This window comes from Mastigoproctus giganteus, chromosome 7 (assembly GCF_048544385.1).
Source record: "Mastigoproctus giganteus isolate SK-2022 chromosome 7, ASM4854438v1, whole genome shotgun sequence".
NCBI lineage: Eukaryota > Metazoa > Arthropoda > Arachnida > Uropygi > Thelyphonidae > Mastigoproctus > Mastigoproctus giganteus.
The window spans coordinates 134,913,288-134,934,933 of NC_143581.1; the positions used below are offsets into that span (position 1 = coordinate 134,913,288).

The window sequence follows — 21,646 nt, forward strand, 5'->3', positions numbered from 1 at the left end:
GTGATTTGATTTTACAGTGAACCAATTGTAAAGAGGGGGTTCTCTGTATTTTTAACTATTTGCATGAAACGTCACATAATTGGGGCAGCCGCTTAATCGGGCCAAAATGCACTAGTCCAGATGTGTCCCAAATAACCAGAATCGACTGTATTTGCATTTCTCTAGTCCAGAGTGACTTCCCCAAATCCGAGGATGCTCTCAAAATTATGGCTAAGGGTGTTCTTATTTCCTTTGCTACCTCCCATAATATAATTTGATAGATTCCATCCACCCTAGGTGCCTTTTTTTATATCCATGCTCAACAATTTCTCCCCCACTTTTCTTTCAGTTATCACAAGTCATTTAGCTCCTCATTTGTGTTTGATAAACATTCAGCATTCCCTTCCCTAAAGAATTCCTCATTGCTAATATTGTTGCAAAATACCTATTCAATTTGTCCGCAACCTGAGCAGGTCATCAACAGTTATTCCGTGAACATTGAGTGGTGCGATGTGATTCAACCCCTTCCTTCCACCTTTAATATAAGTACAGAAGTATTTGCTGTTTTTCTTTGCATTCTTTGCTAGAGACTTCTCAAAATTAGCTTTAGCTTGCCTAACCTCCTTTGTGACTTGATTACAGACTACTTTATATCTACTGTAGGCTTCTGTATCACCTGATAATTTATATGCATCCCATGCACTTTTCTTCTCTGCCGTGTGTCTCAGTAGTTCATCTGACATCCAATTAGGTCTAATCCTTGAATAGTATTTCTTTGTTGGCATGAAAAGCCTAATAGTTTCTTTGCTTACTTCTCTTAATTTAGAATTTGCTGTTGGTAACGTCATCAGTTGGTCCCACTGAACATATTTAGAAACCATCTGAGACCTCTGGTCGCCCTTACGAAAGCAAAAACCTTCCCTTTTACCTTGACAGTAGTTATGTCTTTAATTGAATTCCACATTGGTGCACTGTGATCGCTGTCACCCTGTTGATCTTTTATCTGCAGATTCTTAATGCATGAAGAATCACTGCTGATAACTGAATCAAGAGTCTTGCTGCTGCTTGTTGTCTCTTTAACGTGATTCTATAGAAAACAGTCATCCAAGAAATCCACAAAAATCTTGTAGTGTGTGACTGACCAACCCACAAATTCTAGTCAACATCTGGAAAGTTAAAATATGCCGTTATGGTTCTTTATGATTTGCTGCTCCACTCCATTTCCCTTTATTTGCTGTTTGGTATACTCATCACAGTCATTTGGCCTATAACACATTCCTACTCTCAATTTTGTTTTACCAGTGCTTATATCAGACTAACTGACTCAACATTGCACTCGTCACCCATGGCAACTTGATGTACTGCTTTAGATTTAATATTCTTCTTATTAAGAACTTAACCCTTCCACCTCTCCTGTCCTGTCTGTTCTTCCTGTAAATAAATAAATTTCCTGTTTATACTCCGGCACAACAACCAAGTCAGTAGAGTTTACAATAAATCGTCAATACAAATATATTTATCGTATTTAGTAGTCATGGGCTTGAACCCCGGTCCGCTCAAAGAATGCATGCTATGCACTCTCGCTTCTGACCACTCGGCTGCGTCAGGCCTGTATTCATTGTACTCCACATATTCAAATTCAGCATCACTTATGTCTGAGTGACACCACGTCTCCTCTACTCCTACAATGTCTGCATTTGATGACTTAATCTGTATTTCAAATTTATTGACACTGCTCCTAGCATTAGTGTACATGCATGTGTTCTTATTCTTAGTTGTCCTAACACAGCCCATGTATTTATTTGTTCCATGACGACTTGCAGCTTTGCCTGAAATCCTAGACACCTTGCTTTTCAGGGTGCTGCATGTACCAATAGTAGCAATGCAAGAATCACTTTCACTTCTACCTGTGTATTCTAGTTAAACTATTAGTCTGTGTATTCTCACCAGCTAGCAGGTTTCTGACCCAGCTATCATTGCCTCAATAGCATCAGCAAATATTTTTGCACCCCTTCTATTCAAGTGTATTCCATCCCTGTAAAAACAGTCTCTCCTGTTTTTCTCAACATTGACCATGTTGAGAAAAATTGTGCCCCACGAGCTTTGCAAGTTTTCTCCAGGGCCGAAATTATCGACAATGCTTTCAACTTATACTCCCTGCTATCATGTCTGTGCAGAATTGCGGCCACTTTCAATTTCAGTTCTAACTCTACTTTTTGATAACAGTGCCATTTACTTGTGCCTTGAAGAGGTAGGCCAGGTGTAAGTAAACATTCTGGCAGTGGTGAACTCTGGACGTTACCTGAACTTGGAAGGAAATGCCTGAAGAAAACGGATCGGGGGGAATCTGCAGGTTTTGTATCGGGAAGGAAGCACAGGGCTGATAGTTGAGTGTTGGGGGAATAAGGGAGGTTAAGATTGAAGGTGTTCATAGAAAAACTTTCCATGTGGAAATTGGAAGTTAAAGGGATGGGGGACCCCTTGTCGGAGGAACTCATCCTCTTCCCAGGGGGAGCTGTTAAAAGCAGAAAAAAAATTTTGGGGATGGTAGAATCCATCAGGTGAAAAGTTTGTGTGTAGAGGTGGGGAAAGGGTACTGGTATTAATGGGGAGTAAATTCATATGATCAGAATGTCCTACGTGGGACAGGGAGATCACACTGTTGGCATACAGTACTTCTCTGTTATAAATCCTATACTGGCCAGGCCAGTTGAAGTCAGTGTGTCAGCTAATCCCATTCCATGCCTGTGAACTGTGACTTAGTGCATTATGGCCTTAGATGTCGCTGCATGGTAAGGCAAACAGTAAAAACAATAGCCAGTAAACAAGGAGGCATGGTGACAGCAAGGCAGGGGTTGGATTTCCTGATAGGTTGCCCCCACCGCAGTCTAATTTGGGGTCCTGTTAGAACAACACACACACATAGCATGTACTTCGTCCATTTACTCATCTGACACACTAGACATACAGAAGTAAACTTTTTTTTTAGATATATCTATGGCAGATGAATTTTCAGCACATAGGCTACATTCTATTACACTTTTTGCTATCTTGCATTCATTGTCAAACAGGACATAGGTGCACCTAAATATGAACAAATTTCAGAAAGTCAATCGGGTTTATTAGGTTACCGAACGCAATATCAGGATGCTATTTTACTACTATAACATACTTTTCTCGCCTTACACAAAGTTTTGGGTCTATTTACTGCTACTTTGAAAGCCTATCATTCCTCTTCTATCTCTTCTTACCAGGAGCCTAGAAAGATCCTTTCGTATGGCTATAAATTCAGATTATACACGAAAATTTCAGATTATAAACCTTACTGTACAAAAGCAACTATATCACGACCTGCTTAGCTACTGCTTCATGCCAGCTTACAAATATCACTCCATTAGAAGCTTTCCAAATATGGATAAATACTGTGTTTACAGAGTTAATCAACAACTATAAGGCTTTAATATCATATGGATTTCGTCCTACAACTAGTATTAACTGTAACTTCACCAAAATTAAACAGCAATTATCAGAACTGCATAAACAGTTTATCATCACTCCAGTTGACAGAGCCTCCAACAATTGTGCCTTCATATGCAAATCCTTTTACTTCCATACCTTAAATACAGAACTCAATTCCAGTGTAACTTACAAGCCTATATACCAATAACAGTAGCATTATTATAAAAAAGTTAATAGCTTTCAACAAAAAATTAAAGTTTAATGTTATAATTACAAATTTCCCTGCATATATTTCGTACCCGAGTTTCATAAGAATCCTATTGGTTTCAGATTTATTGTTTCATGTAAAAACAGCTATGCACATAGCTGTTTTTACATGAAGCTGGTAAAGCCTTGGAACAGTTACTCAAATCCATTATGAATATCCTACCTAACAGTAGAATTATTACCAATAATTTACCTGTATTAGAAGCCCTGAAAAATAGCAATATTTCACACATACAATAATTTTATTTCAATAGTCTTTTCACCAGTATTGATCTAGCTAATTTGAAGTCAGTTTTAAACAAATGTACAATAAATATAAGCATATAATTAGCTGCAAACCAAGACATTGGAATAAATTAATTAACCTGTGTATCTCCAATAATTTCATCTTTGATGGTAATACGGTTTACTTGCAAACCAAGGGAACTCCCATGGGCAGTCCGGCTAGCTGTCATAACCAGCCTCTATCTACACTGGTAAGAAACTTTACTACTGACTGAACTATGCATGTTTAGATACATTGACAATTTATTTGTAATTAAATGCCCCAATTTTCTACAAGATTTTGTAAATATTTATCCTCCAGACATGCTGGAAAGAACCAACTGCAGTAACCTTACTGCCAATTACTTAAGTTTGGACATTGATATTAATAGCTCATGTACTACAATCAATATATATAACAAACATGATGCCTTCAATGTAGTTAACTTCACCTATTGGCACTCTAACATTTCAAAAAAGGTACATTCTAACATAATTCTTTTACAATGCATCAGGATAGCCACCATATGCAGCAGCAACAGTTTGATAATTTATAACATCAGAAATATGTACAATAATACAATCTGTCATTGTAGAAATTGACAGTTTAAATAAATTAAAGACAGAACTAGACAAACATTTGGAGCAAATGGATGGGTGAAATGGGATGTTTTTATTTTTATTTTTGGTTGCTGCTGTGTAAGCTTGCGTTCTTGCATCATATGCCTCTACTACAAAGTTTGATCTTGGGAATTAATGCTAATGCCAATAAGCTTTTGGACAACAAGTTTCCTCCAGCCCACCTTTATTGCTATTTCGATAAAGCATTCTATATCATGAAATATAAAAAGATGATTAATCACGTAACTAATACCATAATATTATAGCTAGCTGATATCTTACTGCTTATACATATTGTACAGATAATACCCCCAGCATCTTTGGTGTCTTACAATATAGAAACTTGTACCCACTGGGGGGGGGGGGTGTTTGAATTTATATATACATTTTATTTCTATCTTTATTTTAATATAACTGACTTAAACACATGAAGTATACTCCAAGAACTATGTTCAGGGTCCTACTATAGGAATGGGAAATGTAACACTGGACTGCCCGAGCCCAACTATTTTTCCCTCTTCTTCTGAACTCTTCTCACTGTCCTACTACCCCACATTTTTATTTCTCGTGAGCCATTAGTTTACTGAATGCAATATCGAGATTTTTCTACTATGGCAATCTTTTCTCGCCTTACACAAAGTTTAGCGATCATTTACTGCTACTTTTAAAGCTTATCACTTCTATCCACAAATAGAAGTGATAAGTACAATAAATATAAGCATATAATTAGCTGCAAACCAAGACATTGGAATAAATTAATTAACCTGTGTATCTCCAATAATTTCATCTTTGATGGTAATACGGTTTACTTGCAAACCAAGGGAACTCCCATGGGCAGTCCGGCTAGCTGTCATAACCAGCCTCTATCTACACTGGTAAGAAACTTTACTACTGACTGAACTATGCATGTTTAGATACATATATTTAAATAGAGTCAGCGCCCAGGAGGGCGCTGACTCTATTTAAAAGTTACAGCTGTCAGTTACAGGCTCCGCAAAAACGATGTGTTTGCCTTTTATTTACATGATTGTTGTTTTATATTGTACTTAATACGTAGTCATATAGTTATAGTTACGCTGGTTATTTTTATTTTAATTTAGATAAAGAGTTTTTGTGGATTTTACTTACGATAGGTAAAACCGTTATTTTTGTTCGATTTTTGTAGCCATTGTTTTTGTATATAGGGAATTCAAAGTTTTTGTAGGGAATTCAAATTTTTTAATTGAGGTAGCTAGGTAGCTCTAACGCATAATTATATAGTAATACGCTTCACTGTTTCTATTTCATAGTTTCTATTCAAATACTACTGACATTTAATTTATTGATTTTATTAATTTAAACTACCATGCCCCGAACTAGAGCAGCAAAGCAACGGGCACAAAGTGGCAGGAGTGTTGTGACTCGGGGGAGAACTGAGGGGGACGATTCTCCAACGCGTCACAGCCTAAAAAAAATGCGCAACTTGTGAAATGTTTGCCGAACTCTCTGGAACGGAACATGATATTTCCATGGGGGATGTCTCTGTGTGTGCGCGATGTAAGGAGTGTAAGGAAATCAGGCGACAACTCAGCGTTGTTATGGGCCTATATGAGAGTTTGAAGGACAGGGTGGATGCCCTCGAAGGAAATAAATTGAGGGGCCCATCAAGCTCTCAGCTGCCCACATCAACGCCAGAGCTTGCACTTGGTCATCGCGCAACACAGCGGCAAACCCCAAGGCAGAATGCGCTGGTCCCACAGGAACTATTAGTTGTTGGTGACTCTATTGTCAGGGAAACGGGGAACATGCTATGTAAAAAGGATAGGTGGAACAGGACCAGGGTATGTCTGCCAGGGGCAAAGGTTGATGACGTTGTAGAGCGGATATCATCTTTCAAGGGCACAAAAGGTGATATAGTTGTACACGTTGGCACTAATGATATTAAGAGTAGGAGACCGGCAGAATTACTCAACAAGTACAGGTCACTGTTGAAAAAAAGCCGAGAATTAGGGTTGAATTTGAAAGTGTCTGCAATTCTGCCCAGACACGATAGGAGGGAGTATATGATGAGAGCCTTGTCGATCAATTCGGCCCTGGAAAGATTGTGCAAGGCTCAAGGGGTAGAATTTTTTTCAGCCTGGACTGTACTTGTTAACAGGAGAGATTGCTTCTACAGGGATGGGATACACTTAAATAGAAAGGGTGCAAGAATATTTGCTGATGCTATCGAGGCAGTGTTAGGTGGGTCGGAAAACTGCTAGCTTGGGGGGATACAAAGACTAATAGTTTAACAGTAGCCACTGGCAGAGGTGAAGGTGATTCTTGCACAACTTCTATTAGAATAAGAAGCGACCTGGAGCGAGGGGTGTTGGGGGTTTCAGGGACGGATGGCAGTCATCCTGGAATAGTTGGGTATATGGGATGTGTTAGGGTAACAAGGAATAGGCATAGGAGCATGTATGCTTGTATGTATACCAATGCTAGAAGTATAGTAAATAAATTTGATGAATTTGAAGTGTTGGTCAAGACATCAAAGGCGGATATTGTTGGGATAGCAGAGACGTGGTGTCACAAAGATATAAGGAATGCAGAACTGGAATTTGGGGAGTACAATGTGTACAGAAAGGATAGACAGGACAGAAAGGGAGGAGGTGTTATGCTGTTAATTAAGAAAAACATAAAATCAAAAGAAGTGCATCCAGTTGATAGAGATGGACAGTGCACTGTTGAGTCAGTTTGGTGTGACATAAGCACTGCAAAAGCAAAAATAAGAGTAGGAGTGTGTTACAGGCCTAATGACTCGAATGAGTACAATGAACAATTGTACAGAGAAATAGAGTGGGCCAGTAAATCAGAATGTCTTATAATGGGGGATTTTAACTTCCCAGATATTGACTGGAACTTGTGGGTTGGTCACTCACACGCTAGTCAGACTTTTGTGGATTTATTGGATGATTGTTTTCTGCAGCAGCATGTTCGAGAGGCAACCAGAGAAAGTAATACTCTTGATCTGGTTATCAGCAGTGATCATTCGTGTATTAAGAATTTGCAGATAAAGGAACCACTAGGTGGCAGTGATCACAGTGTGCTGAAGTGGGATTTACTCAAAGAGGTAACTACCGTCAGGGGTAAAGGAAAGGGTTTTTGCTTCCGTAAAGGGGAATACACTGGTCTCAGACAGTTTTTAAATTCTGTACAGTGGGATCAACTGACGATGTTACAAACAGTAAATTCTAAGTGGGAAGCATTCAAGGAATTAATCGTGGAAGCTACTAGACTTTTCATACCGATGAAGAAATATTGTTCAAGGTTTAGGCCTAAATGCTTATCAAATGAACTAATGAGACTCGTGACAGAGAAGAAAAATGCATGGGATGCATATAAATTATCAGGCGACGCAGAAGCCTGTAGCAGATATAAGCTAGTCTGTAATCAGGTCACAAAGGAGGTTCGGCAGGCAAAGGCGGATTACGAGAAATCTTTGGCAAAAGATGCTAAGAAAAACAGCAAGGATTTCTTTACTTATATAAACTCTAAAAGGAAGGGAATGAATATGATTGGTCCACTTGACATCGATGGTTTGACTGTTGATGATCCTGCTCAGATAGCAAACAAACTGAATGAGTATTTTGCATCTACATTCACACGTGAGGAATTATTACAGTTTGAAAATGGAAGAAGGTTATCAAATTGTAGCAGTGTGCTTAATGATTTTGTAATAACTGAGAGCAAAGTGGAGGAGAAATTGTTGAAGTTAAACATAAGAAAGGCACCTGGGGTGGATGGGATCCATCCAGTTATATTAAAGGAGGCGGCAAAGCAACTAAGCGAACCCTTAGCCATAATTATGAGAGCATCCTTGGATTCAGGGGAGGTTCCCACGGACTAGAGATGTGCAAATGTATCCCCAATTCACAAAGGAGGTTCGAAGGGTGACACGAGTAATTACAGACCAGTTAGTTTAACTTCTGTTCCAGGTAAAATAATGGAGTCACTGGTTAAAGATGCATTGCACGATCATCTAGACAAGACTGCAGCAATAATTCAGACACAGCATGGGTTTGTTAAGGGAAAGTCTTGTCTGACAAATTTGATTGGTTATTATGATGTGGTCACAAAGGAACTGGATGCAAAAAATAATTTTGATATCATATACTTGGATTTCAGGAAAGCTTTTGACACTGTTGCGCATGGAAGACTACTGTACAAATCGGAGCAGAATGGTATTAAGGGTAAGTTGCTACAATGGATAAAAGGATGGTTAAGTGAGAGAAGACAGAGGGTGGTAATCAATGGGTGCTGCTCTTCGTGGACCAATGTTATTAGTGGAGTCCCACAGGGTTCGGTGTTGGGTCCACTGTTGTTTTGTATATTTATCAATGATATTGATGAAGGTATATCAGGCTTGATGTCGAAGTTTGCAGATGACACGAAGGTTGGCAGGGTTGTTAATGACAGTCATGGCAGCGTGCTACTGCAACAGGATCTAGATAATTTGGGCAGATGGGCTAAGAAGTGGCAACTGAAGTTGAACCTTGACAAATGCAAAGTACTGCATATGGGTAGAAGTAACCCCAGAGAAACTTACCAACTGTGTGGTACTACACTTAAGGTGGTAGAAAATGAAAAAGACCTGGGAATAATTGTGCAGTCAGATATGAAGTTTTCTGAGCAATGCAGACAGGCTGCTAGGGCAGGTCACGGGGTTTTGTCAATGATATATAGGAATTTTGCTAGCAGGGAAAAGGAGGTGATTGTCCCTCTGTATAAGGCAATGGTCAGGCCACGCCTTGAGTACTGCGTACAGGTCTGGAGGCCTCATTTTAGGAAGGATGTAGATTTGCTTGAGCGTGTACAGAGAAGAGCAACACGATTGGTGAGGGGAATGAAGGGATCCTCTTACCAAGAGAGGCTTAAGTTCTGCAAATTGCAGTGGCTGGAGACTAGGCACCTGTGCGGTGATCTGATTGAGGTCTATAAGGCCTTGAATGGGTTGAGCATGCTGAATTCTGATGGGATCCTCCCACTTGTTCAGAATACGAACCTACGGGGACATAAGTTCAAATTAAGAAAGGATAGATGTAGAATAGATGTGCGGAAATTTGCCTTTAGCCAGCGGGTGGTTAATTGGTGGAACAAACTTCCATCTGTCGTTGTGGAAGTTGATAGGTTAAATAAATTTAAGGAGGAACTGGACAGGCATTTGGAGGGTATGGTGTGATTTTTTTTTTTTTTTTTTTTTTTGGCTGATGCTGCATAAGCTCCTACACTTGCTTTCTTGCATCAAGTGCCACTACTACTACTACTACTACTATCCTGGGATGTTCTACTTCATTTGTTTAATTCCAATCTAATATACCCTTTTAATTTTGTCTGACTTGCTGGTCCCTTTTTGCAACACATGGGGCAGCTGTGACATATTATTGGTATTCCAGTAAGTTATTTTCTTTTCTCCTTTTCTCTCTCTTATCTGTGCTTCTGTTGGGTCATCCATGAAAGATATGTTAGCATTACTCTTGCCTACCACCACTTTTTGACCTTATTTGTGCTACTGCTTAATTAAAAATTCAATATGGCTTCATTGTTTCCACCACGTACTACGTATATTTCATGTCAGAAACAGAGGCCTTACTTCATGCTGTTTTTCCTGTGGTTTTGATGGTTGACCTTGATGAAGAAGGTGTACTGGCAGTGTATCATGCTCTTGTGATGGTAACTAACTAGTATAATTTTCTGTATGGACTCTAGCTTCTTTTTATTTCTGTCTAGAGTATCTCTGCAATACCATGGCCCTACACCATAGGTGATAACTTGGAGGAAGATTGTCTTGTATATAAGGACAGGATCTAGAAAAGTTGAACAGATGGGCTGAGAGGTGGCAAATGAAGTTTAACATTGGCAAATGTAAAGTACTACATATGGGAAGCAGTAACTCCAGAGTAACGTATCAACTCTGTGGTACTACAATGACAGTGGTAGAGAACGAAAAGGACCTGAGGGTAATTGTGCAGGCAGATATGAAGTTTTCTGAGCAGTGCAGATGGTCTGCAAAGGTAGCTCATGGTGTCTTGTTAATGATGTACAGGAATTTTTCTAGCAGGGATAAGGAGGTGATTGTTCCCTTGTATAAAGCGATGGTCAGGCCACGCCTTGAGTACTGTATAACTTGGAGGAAGATGTATACAGGTCTGGAGGCCTCATTTTAAGAAGGATGTGGAGATGTTGAAAAGAGTACAGTGAAGGGCAACAAGATTAGTGAATGGAACAAAGGGTTGCTCTGACGAAGAAAGGCTTAAGTTTTGCAGATTACAGTGTTTGGAGACTAGGCACCTGCAAGGTGATCTGATTGAGGTGTATAAAGCCTTGAATGGTTTGAGCATGCTCAATGCTGATGGGATTCTTCCTCTTGCTCAGAATAATCACCTGAGAGGGCATAAATTCAAATTGAGAAAAGACAGCTGTAAGATAGATGTGCAGAAATTTGCCTTTAGCTAGGAATAGTTGGTTGGTGGAACAGACTTCCGTCTTTTGTTGTGGAAGTTGATAGCCTAAATAAATTTAAGGTTGAGCTGGGCAGGTATTTGGGATGAATGGAGGGGGGTGAAATCAGAGCTTTTTTTTTTTTTTTTTGGCTGATGCTGCTTAAGCTTGCTTTCTTGCATCATGTCCCTCTACTAATGCTAATGCTAAAGTGTCTTCCTTTTTAATCCCCTAGTTGGCATTGTGATTCTAGCAATCATACCAGCATAGTTCCTGATTTTTTTGGCCAAATTCATGAGATAGGTATAAAGTTAGCTTATTGTCAAATATTATATCTAAATATTTCAATTCCCTGGCTATTGTTTTCTTTGCAGTTTTAATCTTTGGATGTCTGTTCAAGTTACCTTTCAATAGAATTCACTTGGTTTTACTGCTAGATATTTTTAACCTATTTATATTTGCCTAATGCTGGGTAATGTTGATTGCTAGATTAGTATGCTGTTCCAAAACAGTCAGTGTATTAGCTGTAATGAACACAACAAGATCATTCACAAAGGCCACCTTACCTTGTCTGTCAGACCTATGTCCATCATATCTGGTTTTGACTGATACCTATCCTTAAGGTAATCCTGTATTGTTTGGTATAGATTTTGTAGTATTCAAGCACATAGTCTACAAAGTATGCTGCACCACCACAGGACAACAAAGCCCTATCGTATAAGTTTCTTCTACTGTGGTTGCTGTCTGTGTGGTTCATTGCATCCTCATGAAGCATTTTAGTTTAAATCTGTATTGTCTGTCTGAGTGAAGATTTGCATCCAGCCTGATCAGTAACAGCCTTCTCAATACCTTGCCCAGGACCAGGAGCAAGGCAATGGGCTAGTATGATTTTGGATCTGTTGGGGGTTTCTCTGGATTTTTTTTAATATTTTATTTAAATATTTCCCAACCCATGGAAGTTTGCCTACTTCCATGGGTTGGGAAAATTCCCTCTTGCAGCAATTTTTAAATATTTGTAGATGGTGTAGATATCTGTTGGCTACTTCTTTCACCATTTGCTATTTCAATTAATCATTGCCTGGACATTTATTGTTTTTGGTTCTATTTAGTGCTATGGATAGTTCCTCAGGGGCAGAAGGCATTTCAGTCTCCAGATTTTGATCGTTGTTTTCAGTGCATATGTTTGACTGATCTTCCATAAAGGAGTTATCATTTACGAAACAGTGCATCAGTAATATTGATGACTGTTTCCTTCCAGTTATTTGTAGTCTGGCCAGCCTCAGTGTTTTATGTTTTAACTACATCACCTTTTGGCAGCTTGTTGGTAACAGCATGGTAAACCTGACCCCATTGGTCGGCATTACCAATGGTACCAGGAATACTTCTTTTTCTGCTCTTATTAGGCTTGTATATTCATTTCTAAAAGTTCAATAGGATGCTCTTCTGGCATTTATTTCTGCTGGTGGCCCATTTGTTCTGGAACTTTGGAAGTGCTTTCTTGCATTGTATTGTTGTTTGGTTTTTAGGAGCATTAGCAACTAAGGCCATATTGCTTCGAGAATATGCGGTCATCAATCCTTGACCTTTCCGCATCCTCCGTATTTGGTGGTGACGGGTTCGAACCCCGGTGTAATCAAGAAGCGTGTGCTACGCACTGCTGCTCCTTCCCACCTGGCTACAGAGGCGCCTCGTGCTTTCTTGCCTAGTGCACCCTTCACCAGAGAGTATCTGACTCTGCACATTTGGTCTAAGTTGTTTTTTCTTCATAGAGGCTCTGATGCTGCTCTGATGATAATGTTTGTAAGTTGCCTAACCTCTTAATTTGAATGGACAATGGTTCAAAAATATCGAGAAACCCTATGAGGGATCCTAGGGTTTCTTGATATTTTCGAACAGCCATTGTCCATTCAAATTTTCAGTGGGGAGGAACTGGCAGACCAGTTAAGGTTATAGCACGGTGGTCGGACGAATTTATAAATTGGCACATGCCAATTTATAAATTTGTGTACCATGGCTTGTGTCACTATAATAACTTCATTTACACTTTCATGCAACATACTGCTGTACGTTGCTATGAAGTCTTCCAGTTCCTCCCCCACTGAAAGTTTCTGAGTCTATCTGAGTGTGGCTATGCCACAGGGGAGATCTACAGTTTGAATTCATTGATATTAGTATTTTGCTGCCAGAAAGTTGGTTTAGATCCTTTGCGAGGCCTTTGATTTGGTCTGCAGAACATTGGCATAACATGAAGCGAAGGAGGCTTTACTTTACTCTATTTAAATCTGTATTGTCTGTCTTAGTGAAGATTTGCATCAGTTTTACTTTGGTGACATTGATGTTTCTATTTCTGACTGCTGTGGACACATGCTATGTCTGTCTAGTTTTTTCTATGACTACTCTTATCTAATTGACTTGTGCATGCATGTTGGGCATTCAACCATAAGAACTTCAAAATCTGTCATCAGTGGGATTATAGATAAGCCCCAGAGGGGATGAACCAAAATAGGAAATTTTTATTGGAAAAGGAACAGGAGGGTAATAGTTAAAGCATTAGAGAAAAGGGGAGTGGAGACAGGAAGATTTTCCATCTGGAAATGGGAAGTCAAAGGGATAGAGGGGCACCCAGTGGTGTGCTGGAGCTGGCTCGTGCGAGCCGGTTGTTAAATTTTCAAGAATTTTGCGAGATGGTTGTTAAACCCACAATGGCTATAAACTGTAGAGCGGCATGCACTTCAATCCACAATGGCTAGCTGCACTTTGGCCAAAAGCTTGTATATGGTGACATGGAAAATCCAGCCAGGGCACGCTTATTTCAGCACACTTTGTTCTTCTTTTCTCCCATCCTTTCCCTGAGTGGCAGCCTATGTAGGGATTATCTGGGCTAGCAATTTTACAGGAATATTATTTCCAACAAACACCATGCTTCAGTCCCGTCCCGTTTTCAAGCTTGGTTAGTCCGCTGGGGTGAAAATTGCCATAGTGAAATTAACTAATTATTTCTATAATTTCTACTCTATCTACAAAATTGAAACTCTCAATATACATAAACAAAAGTATTTTGACCTTGATTTATAGACCGCATCAATGAATTAGTTTGAATTTCCCATGTGTGTGCTCTGGTGCTGGCTAAAGGCAATTATAAGTTACACAGAGCAGAGGCACACAACTATTTCTTGGCATAAGTAACATAACCAAAAGAATTGCAGTGAATTGTTTTTGAAAAAATGAAAAGATCGTACTTCCTTTCTTCTAACATAAAATCTACTAACACAAAATCAAGGAAATTCATGTATTGGAAGCCATACTGGAAACGGAAAAAAATCTGGTGTAAAACTGATAACACTGCATTGCGCATGATAACTTTTTTCAGTGCACAATGCAAAGAAAAGTTTTCTTTATTGTAATTGTTTTTAGGGAACAATATTAGTATATTTTTTCTTCTAATGAAATTTCCAGAAAATATTTCAATTGATAATTGCATTATAAACTTCGAAAACTGGTGTCAAAGGAGCTTTGCATGAACGTTCGTAAAATCAAAAAGTAGCAGTAGTGTAACCATGATTCTTTGTCAGACATTCACAAAAAAAAAAAAGGCAACAATTGCCTAATGCTAATCTACATGTTATTTTTAATTTTAAATAAGGTGCCTGAATATTTGTATTACAAAAATATTAGATTAAACGTGTAAATAATAAGAACAAACTATTTTATAAATGATTATTTTATTAATATATTTAGTATGTTTTTTGTTACATACATATGATATGTTCTATAAGGGACAATTAAACTCTTCTTTGTCACCCCCTGGTTGCCAAATCTCCTGATGCTGGCCACTCAACATAACAAAACATCATACCTTCACAATTAAACCCCAGGGATTCACATCTGGTGAGTATGGGTTTGGCAAACCCAGGGTCCTGAGCTGGATGTCATCATTCTTCTCTTTCTTGGTGATTCCTTTCTACTCTCTCTCTCTCTCACTGGGTAGCTCGGGAATTTTTTTTTTTTTTTTTTTTGGCTGGTGCAGCATAAGCTTCAGGCTTCCTTGTACCATATGGCTAATAATAATAATAATAATAATAATAATAAAAATCTAAGCAGTACCTACACAATTTCAAAAATAAACATGTCAAACAAAATGAACTGCAAAAATAATACATAAACAATGTATTATAGATATAAAAGTTAATATTTTTACAAACATTGAATAAATACTTAAGTTGTACAATGTACTGTATATCGCTATATTACATTTTCTAAAAATGTGCCAGAATACTAGATTTCGGTATCAGGAGGGTACAATATACCTGCTCACTCGACCCTGGCTACAGCACCCAACAGTTGTAATCCTTTATTGCACGGAAAGTAATCATTACAGTGTGAGCAGTGGAGAATGTTTTCTGCTTCAGATTGATAGAAATCAATCTGAAGCAGAAATGTCAGTATTCCATCTGGAAATAGTCTTGGTGTGAAGAGAATAACAATAGGTGTTTTATTCTGAAAAGTCCCTTGCAGTAAAATCAAACAGGAATTTCCCCTTTACGTTACCGGAAGTTGAGGCTGGCTCTAAAGGTGTGCAAGTGAGGCACCTGCCACAGGTGCCACACTGTTAATAAAATATGCTTTACATTTAATATTCAATATCAAATTTCTACTCTCTCTATCCCAAATACAAAATATCTTTTCTGATTTATTCTACTGTTAGGTTTTCACTATCTACAATTATACAAATATACCCCAGCGATAGGTACAGTCAGTGCTTTTTTGGGTTGGTAATGTATGTGGGCACCTTTATTAACAGTAACGTGTGACATTTGGATGCAGTACATTTCAGAATTTGGAATATTCAGTAAATTTTATTCACATCATTATTGAACTGTGCTTTGTAGTTATTTAACTAAATTATTTTTTTTTTTTGCTGCCTATTGTTAAGATGTTTGCTATATAAAACTTTATAACCATTTTTAGAATTTTAAATTACTTAATCAGATGTCTGTTTAACAAACTCCTTTATAGCTAATTTTTCTATTTGGCAATTTTTTTTTTAATTCCCCTTGGTAATTACATTTAAATAGATTCCTTTGAGCAAAGAAGGTTTTCTTATAATGAATGGATTAGGAGAGACTTAATGGTATGCCCTTCAGGCAATTAGTGCTGCTGCTAAGCACAAATTAAGAGAGCTAAAGGAATTGCCAGTCTACAACTTAGCAGTACTCGTAAAACTTATCTGACCACCTGTCCCATGTACAAGAACAGATCAAGGGGTATTCTCTCAAATTCTCTAACAGCGCGCTACTGTAAGCATCCTATTAGAGAATTAGGGGAGAGTTATTTTCTTTTACCTCGACAAACAAATATCTATTGTTTCACGGAAGTGCATCATCCACACTTTCCATAAATTTTCCCTATCTCAGTTTACATGGTCACAGTATTTGAATAACTCCGACATTTTGGACAGTTTCAAAAAAAGAAAGAATATTCAAATTTAAGAACTAGTGAAAATATTGATGACAAGAGAAGGAAAATGAGAACAGCGAAGGTATTAAACCTTCTAAACACGAAATTCTGGCTGCTTTTGAAACTTTGTCGAGGCTCGCAGTGTGAAGAAAAGGTTCCTGAAAATACAAAGTATGTTAAAACAAATGTGGACTTTTTTTTTTAATGATCGATGTACACTAAAATCCAGTGACACAAAAGATAACCAAATGTTTTTCAAAATAATTCTTAATATTGTGCGCAATCATGTTCATATGGAAAAAAAAAAAAAATGATATATTAATATTTTATTTGAAAAGTATAAGAGATTTAACTCGTACCTTTTTATAGGAAGTTCTTCGACCTGACACTCACATCATATTAATCCAATTAATACAGTATATGTGATTAAATTTATGACACGATATTATGATTTAAAATTGTTAATATATATACAGGTTTTTTAAAAATAATCCTGTATTCAATTTCCATGATCTACTCACTGCCAAAAGGAAGAGCAAAGCAAAGTCGATGCACATCAACCCACAACAAACTAAATCACCCAGCAATAATGGACAGGAAATTGAAGACAATTGTCAAATTTACTAAAATATTTTAGACTAAACTTCTTAATAAGGGACAAAGTTATTTCGGGATGGTCCGTGCTCACAAGAAGTAAAGTAACACTTCACAATCTCCATTATCTGTTATACTAATAGTAAGATTCAATAAAAGTTTAATTTAATTAGTGTACTGCGATGAGATTATTTTTATTAACCAATGTAAATAATGTTATTTACACATGCAAGTAAAGGTCCACGAGTCAGAAATAGTGTATGGTCTACATACATTTACAGCGTTAGGGTTTAACTTCATTTCAAGTGTTTTGGCTATTAGGAGTTTTGTATATTCATATTGTGTATTAATTACTTTACTCATTAAAAAGAAACATGATTCTCATGGGTGGCTTGAAAGTTTAGACGCACCTGTTCTTTTTGCCCTTACGGATGCCTGGTGTTGTTGTAGTCGCATTGAAAGGTAGAACCAACTTAATATGTTATTTATTAATAAATTGTTTTGAAATGTTAGAAAATTTATTTTCTATAAGAGTTCTAACAATTTCTAACCAGCACCCCCGTGGTGGCGAAAACACCAGATTCCTGTAGGGCGAATCATGTGATTGATTGCATTATACAGCACCATTTGCACAAAGGATCCTGGGAGACTGGTGGCACTACCTAATGGCAGCAGCCACAATTAAAATCATTCAAATCACCAGTACCACTACTTCCTTTTAGAGAGCCTGTTGTTAAAAATATACAAGCACAGCCCTGGTGGGCTCCTCCGTAGGGGTTCCCTTATAGAGGTTGGGCCATAACCCTTTTTCTGCTCCCGACAGTCTCTCCATAGGGAAGGACTGTCGGGAGCAGAAAAAAGGTTGTGGTGGTAGGGTCCATCATGTGAAAAGTTTGGGGAGGGAAATAGGGATTGTGGGGGGAGCAAAGTCATTGGACCAGTGTGCTCTGTATGGAGGAGGGTGGAGAGAATGCACTATGGATGCACGGTGTGTCTCTGTATGAAAAACCTTCAATATTCCATGGAGCCTACACATGTAATACTTACATATACACCAATGAGCCAAAACATTATGACAGCGAGTCGTACAAGAAATCTTGTAGCATCCATGCCACGCTGAGTATGAGCTGTTTTGGCTGCATGTGGAGGAACAAAATCATATTAGGTAGGTGGCCATAATGATTTGACTCATTGGGGTATATACAAGTGTGCGCATTCTCGTGAATGATTTAACTGTTGGAATGATTACCCACCTCATGTATTGGAAGTGGAGAGTCTGTGTAAATTTAAGGAAAGGTTGCTAAATCTTTTTAATGGCCAATGCTAAATAAGCTTTGCTTGTTTGCATTATCTTTGTATCTTTATTAATGTGAATACTAATACATATTGAAGTAATGTAACATAATACTATAATAATAAACCACAATAATACTATTTTTGATTGTATATAGGATGTGATTAGCAATTTAAAATTTTTTAATTAGAACAGCCAGCTAATTGAAGTAGGTGAAGATGACTTAGAGAAAATGACACTGGAGGATTTGCCTGAAATAAAGAAAATGAATACAGTAAAGAGTAGCACTCATATGTGGGTAAGAATCTCATGCAAATTTGTAGCTTTCGCTTTAAAAATCCAAGTTATTGCATTTACAATGATGTTATAAAATTTTTCATAATGGTTTTCAGTTAAAGTTAACTTTGATAAATATTCATATACCGGGTGGTTATAAAATAAGTTCCCCTATTCAGGAGACCCTAGTGTCAAAACTGTTAGAGATAGCGCTGTTAAAATCAGTGGGTATGTCATTTAGGGTATGGGGAAGTGATTTGTAGAAGAAAGAAATTTAGTTCAAATTTCTGCCACCGGGGGAGAAATTGGCACTGGAATACTTAACTTAGGATTAGATTTTAATATCAGAACTTGGAAACATATAGATATTGTTCTATATGCTTTCCTTCACTTGAGATGACATTCTGAAAATGGAGGACTGCGTGCAATGCAGTTTTGCATCTCATTGGAGACGTTGGCTACATGATGTTGAATACTTGCTTTCAAATCGACAAGCATCTGTATGCTGCCACAGCAAACTATCTTTCAGGTATCCTCATAGCCAGAAATCACAGGGATTGAGATCTGGTGATTGGGCTGGCGACTACTGCGGAAAGTCTCTAGAAATGATGCGATCATTCCTGAATGTTGAATGAAGTAGTTTCTTCACTTGTTGACCAATGTGGGGAGGGGTACCATCTTGCATGAACACTACTGTCTCCAAGCATTGCCTTTCTTGCAGAGTGGGAATAATGTGATCTTGTAGAAGAGCTCAGTACCGTGCACCAGTTACCATACACCTTATGGGGGAGGGCATGAGGTGCAGACTCTTCAAAGAAAAATGGTCCGATTATAAACTCTGCTGTGAATCCACACCATACTGTAACATATGGACTTTGTAGTGGTCTTTCATGATTCATCTAGAAGTGATGCAATTCGTCCATCTGCTGGATGAGAATATTCATCCAGCAGATGAATATTATGTATAAGCAACGTGTCTTGAAGTAAATGACAACATTTACATATGTGCAGCAGCGTTCCTTCCTGGTGACAGAAATTTGAACTAATTTTTTTCTTCTACAAATCGCTATTGATTTGTTGTGGTGAATATTGATGTCATTGACATTCATCACAACATTCAGTCACCAACATCCACCATAACATTCAGTCATTCACAATCACCCAAACATACAGCAATTTCCATTCCCACAATATTCACTCTCTCACACACCCCTCCACTCCCTTCATTCATTCTTACATTTAAGTTCTCTCACATTCGCCCAATCACACAAACTATTCACTCACACTTAACCCAAGCACGGTACTAAGTACTATAGGTTCTAATACCGCTCGTGTTTGGGGTCCACATAAAAAAAAAAAAAAAAAAAAAACCATACTTGGCCACCACTTCTTTCATCCTCAGAGCCATGCATGCACTCATTTTCTTAAAGTTCTACTTTCTCATTCTCCCAAGCACATGGGCGCCTCGGTAGCCAGGTGGGAAGGAGCAGCAGGGCGTAGCACACACTTCTTGATTAGACCGGGGTTCGAGCCCGTCACCACCAAATACGGAGGATGTGGAAAGGTCAGGGAATGACCACCGCATATCCCGGAGCAATATGGCCTTAGTTGCTAATGCTCCTAAACACCAAATAACAAACAACAAACAAACCCAAGCACATGCGACTCTCAGCTTACTAATTTTTTCAGCTGAGGGGTAACCACAGCTGCAGGCACCATTCAGCCTCTTGATGGTCATATCAGTTCTACTGTCTGTTTAGTTATGTTATCTGTCCTAGTCAGTGTGAAAGATGTGTTATGAAGGGGAGGGGGGGGACAGTACTATCCTGTCCTAGTTCCCATTTAGACACTCCCATTATTTTCCTGCTTCCAGAGTCCCCCAACCATAGGCAATGAGACCCCTGAGGGCAGGAGGTCGTATTTGGTTATCCAATCCACTATATGTCAAATTTGGAAGGTCCTGTGTGGTTAATCCATTCTCTGGATGTGGAGAAAGACATGGGCAGTGTAAGTCTATGGACTATTGCTTGCTACTGGAACAGGTTGTAGTGACTGTCTCTGCAGATTTCGTCTAATCTCAAACACTTTTCGAGCATAGTTGGTAAAGGCCTTATACGGTCACTCCTCCAATATGGATAGGTGTCCTTGGCCCCTAGGAAGGGGACCAATTTCTGTAATAAGTTGATTTCATATATTGTGCAGTCATACAAAACATGTACTCAGTTCTTACTTTCACCACAGATACAGCTGGGGCTATCTGTCAGCCCCAAGGATCTCAATTTGACATTGAGAAACCTGTGACGTCAGTAAATAAGTTGTGAAGAGTCCCAGGGTACACCACTTAGGTGGCTTGGGACTAATAATCGCCACCTGTGGGAGAAACTTTCTGGTAGCAGCACCTTTTGGTTTCTTGCTCTCATTCAGTTTGCTCTATTTGATGTAATTGGATGGTAATTTGTTTCCTTTATGGCTTGATGTTTTTGGCAGAGTTGAGGGTAATTCCTAGGAATTCCATAGGGATTCCTCTTTTCAGTCTGTAGTATAGCCCTTTCTTTGTTATTTCTAGGTAAAGTGGTAGAGTGCCAGCCAACACTTGTAAAGCTGGTATTCTCACTATGCAGCACGCTCCGGTTGTAGTTAATAATATTGTTTTTTGGATGCTATTTAATTTTGCCCTGCTTTTTTACTGTGGCTGCACGATGAAACCACACACCAGCACTATAGGAGATCACGGGTAAAAACACTGCATTGTAGATGACTGCCAGAGTCCTGCGCTTGGGATCCGAATTGGCTCAGCTGACTCTAGCAATCATTCTTGCATAGTTTTGCATGTTTTTTGGTAAAATAGGCCAAATGAGGATAAGAAATTAATTTAGAATCCAAATTTATACAAATACTTCCGTGCCTGAACCATACATTTTGAGGTGTCACCTATTAGTTTTTTCTGGTGAGATTTTCAACATGTGGGCCAATATT

General features: G+C 38.5%; 1 protein-coding gene across 7 annotated transcripts in view; it reads left to right on the forward strand.

Moving 5' to 3' along the window:
- Positions 1 to 21,646, forward strand: part of LOC150083212 (uncharacterized) — a 319,934-nt gene that overhangs the window by 123,707 nt on the left and 174,581 nt on the right. For 6 of the 7 annotated variants that reach the window (XM_090377098.1, XM_090377102.1, XM_090377097.1 and 3 more), the window contains exon 5: positions 18,585 to 18,692. The exons of the other annotated variant lie outside the window; for it this stretch is intronic. In XM_090377098.1, the coding sequence (XP_090233224.1) occupies positions 18,585 to 18,692 (108 nt within the window). The remainder of the gene's footprint in view (positions 1 to 18,584; positions 18,693 to 21,646) is intronic. 7 annotated transcript variants of the gene reach the window in all.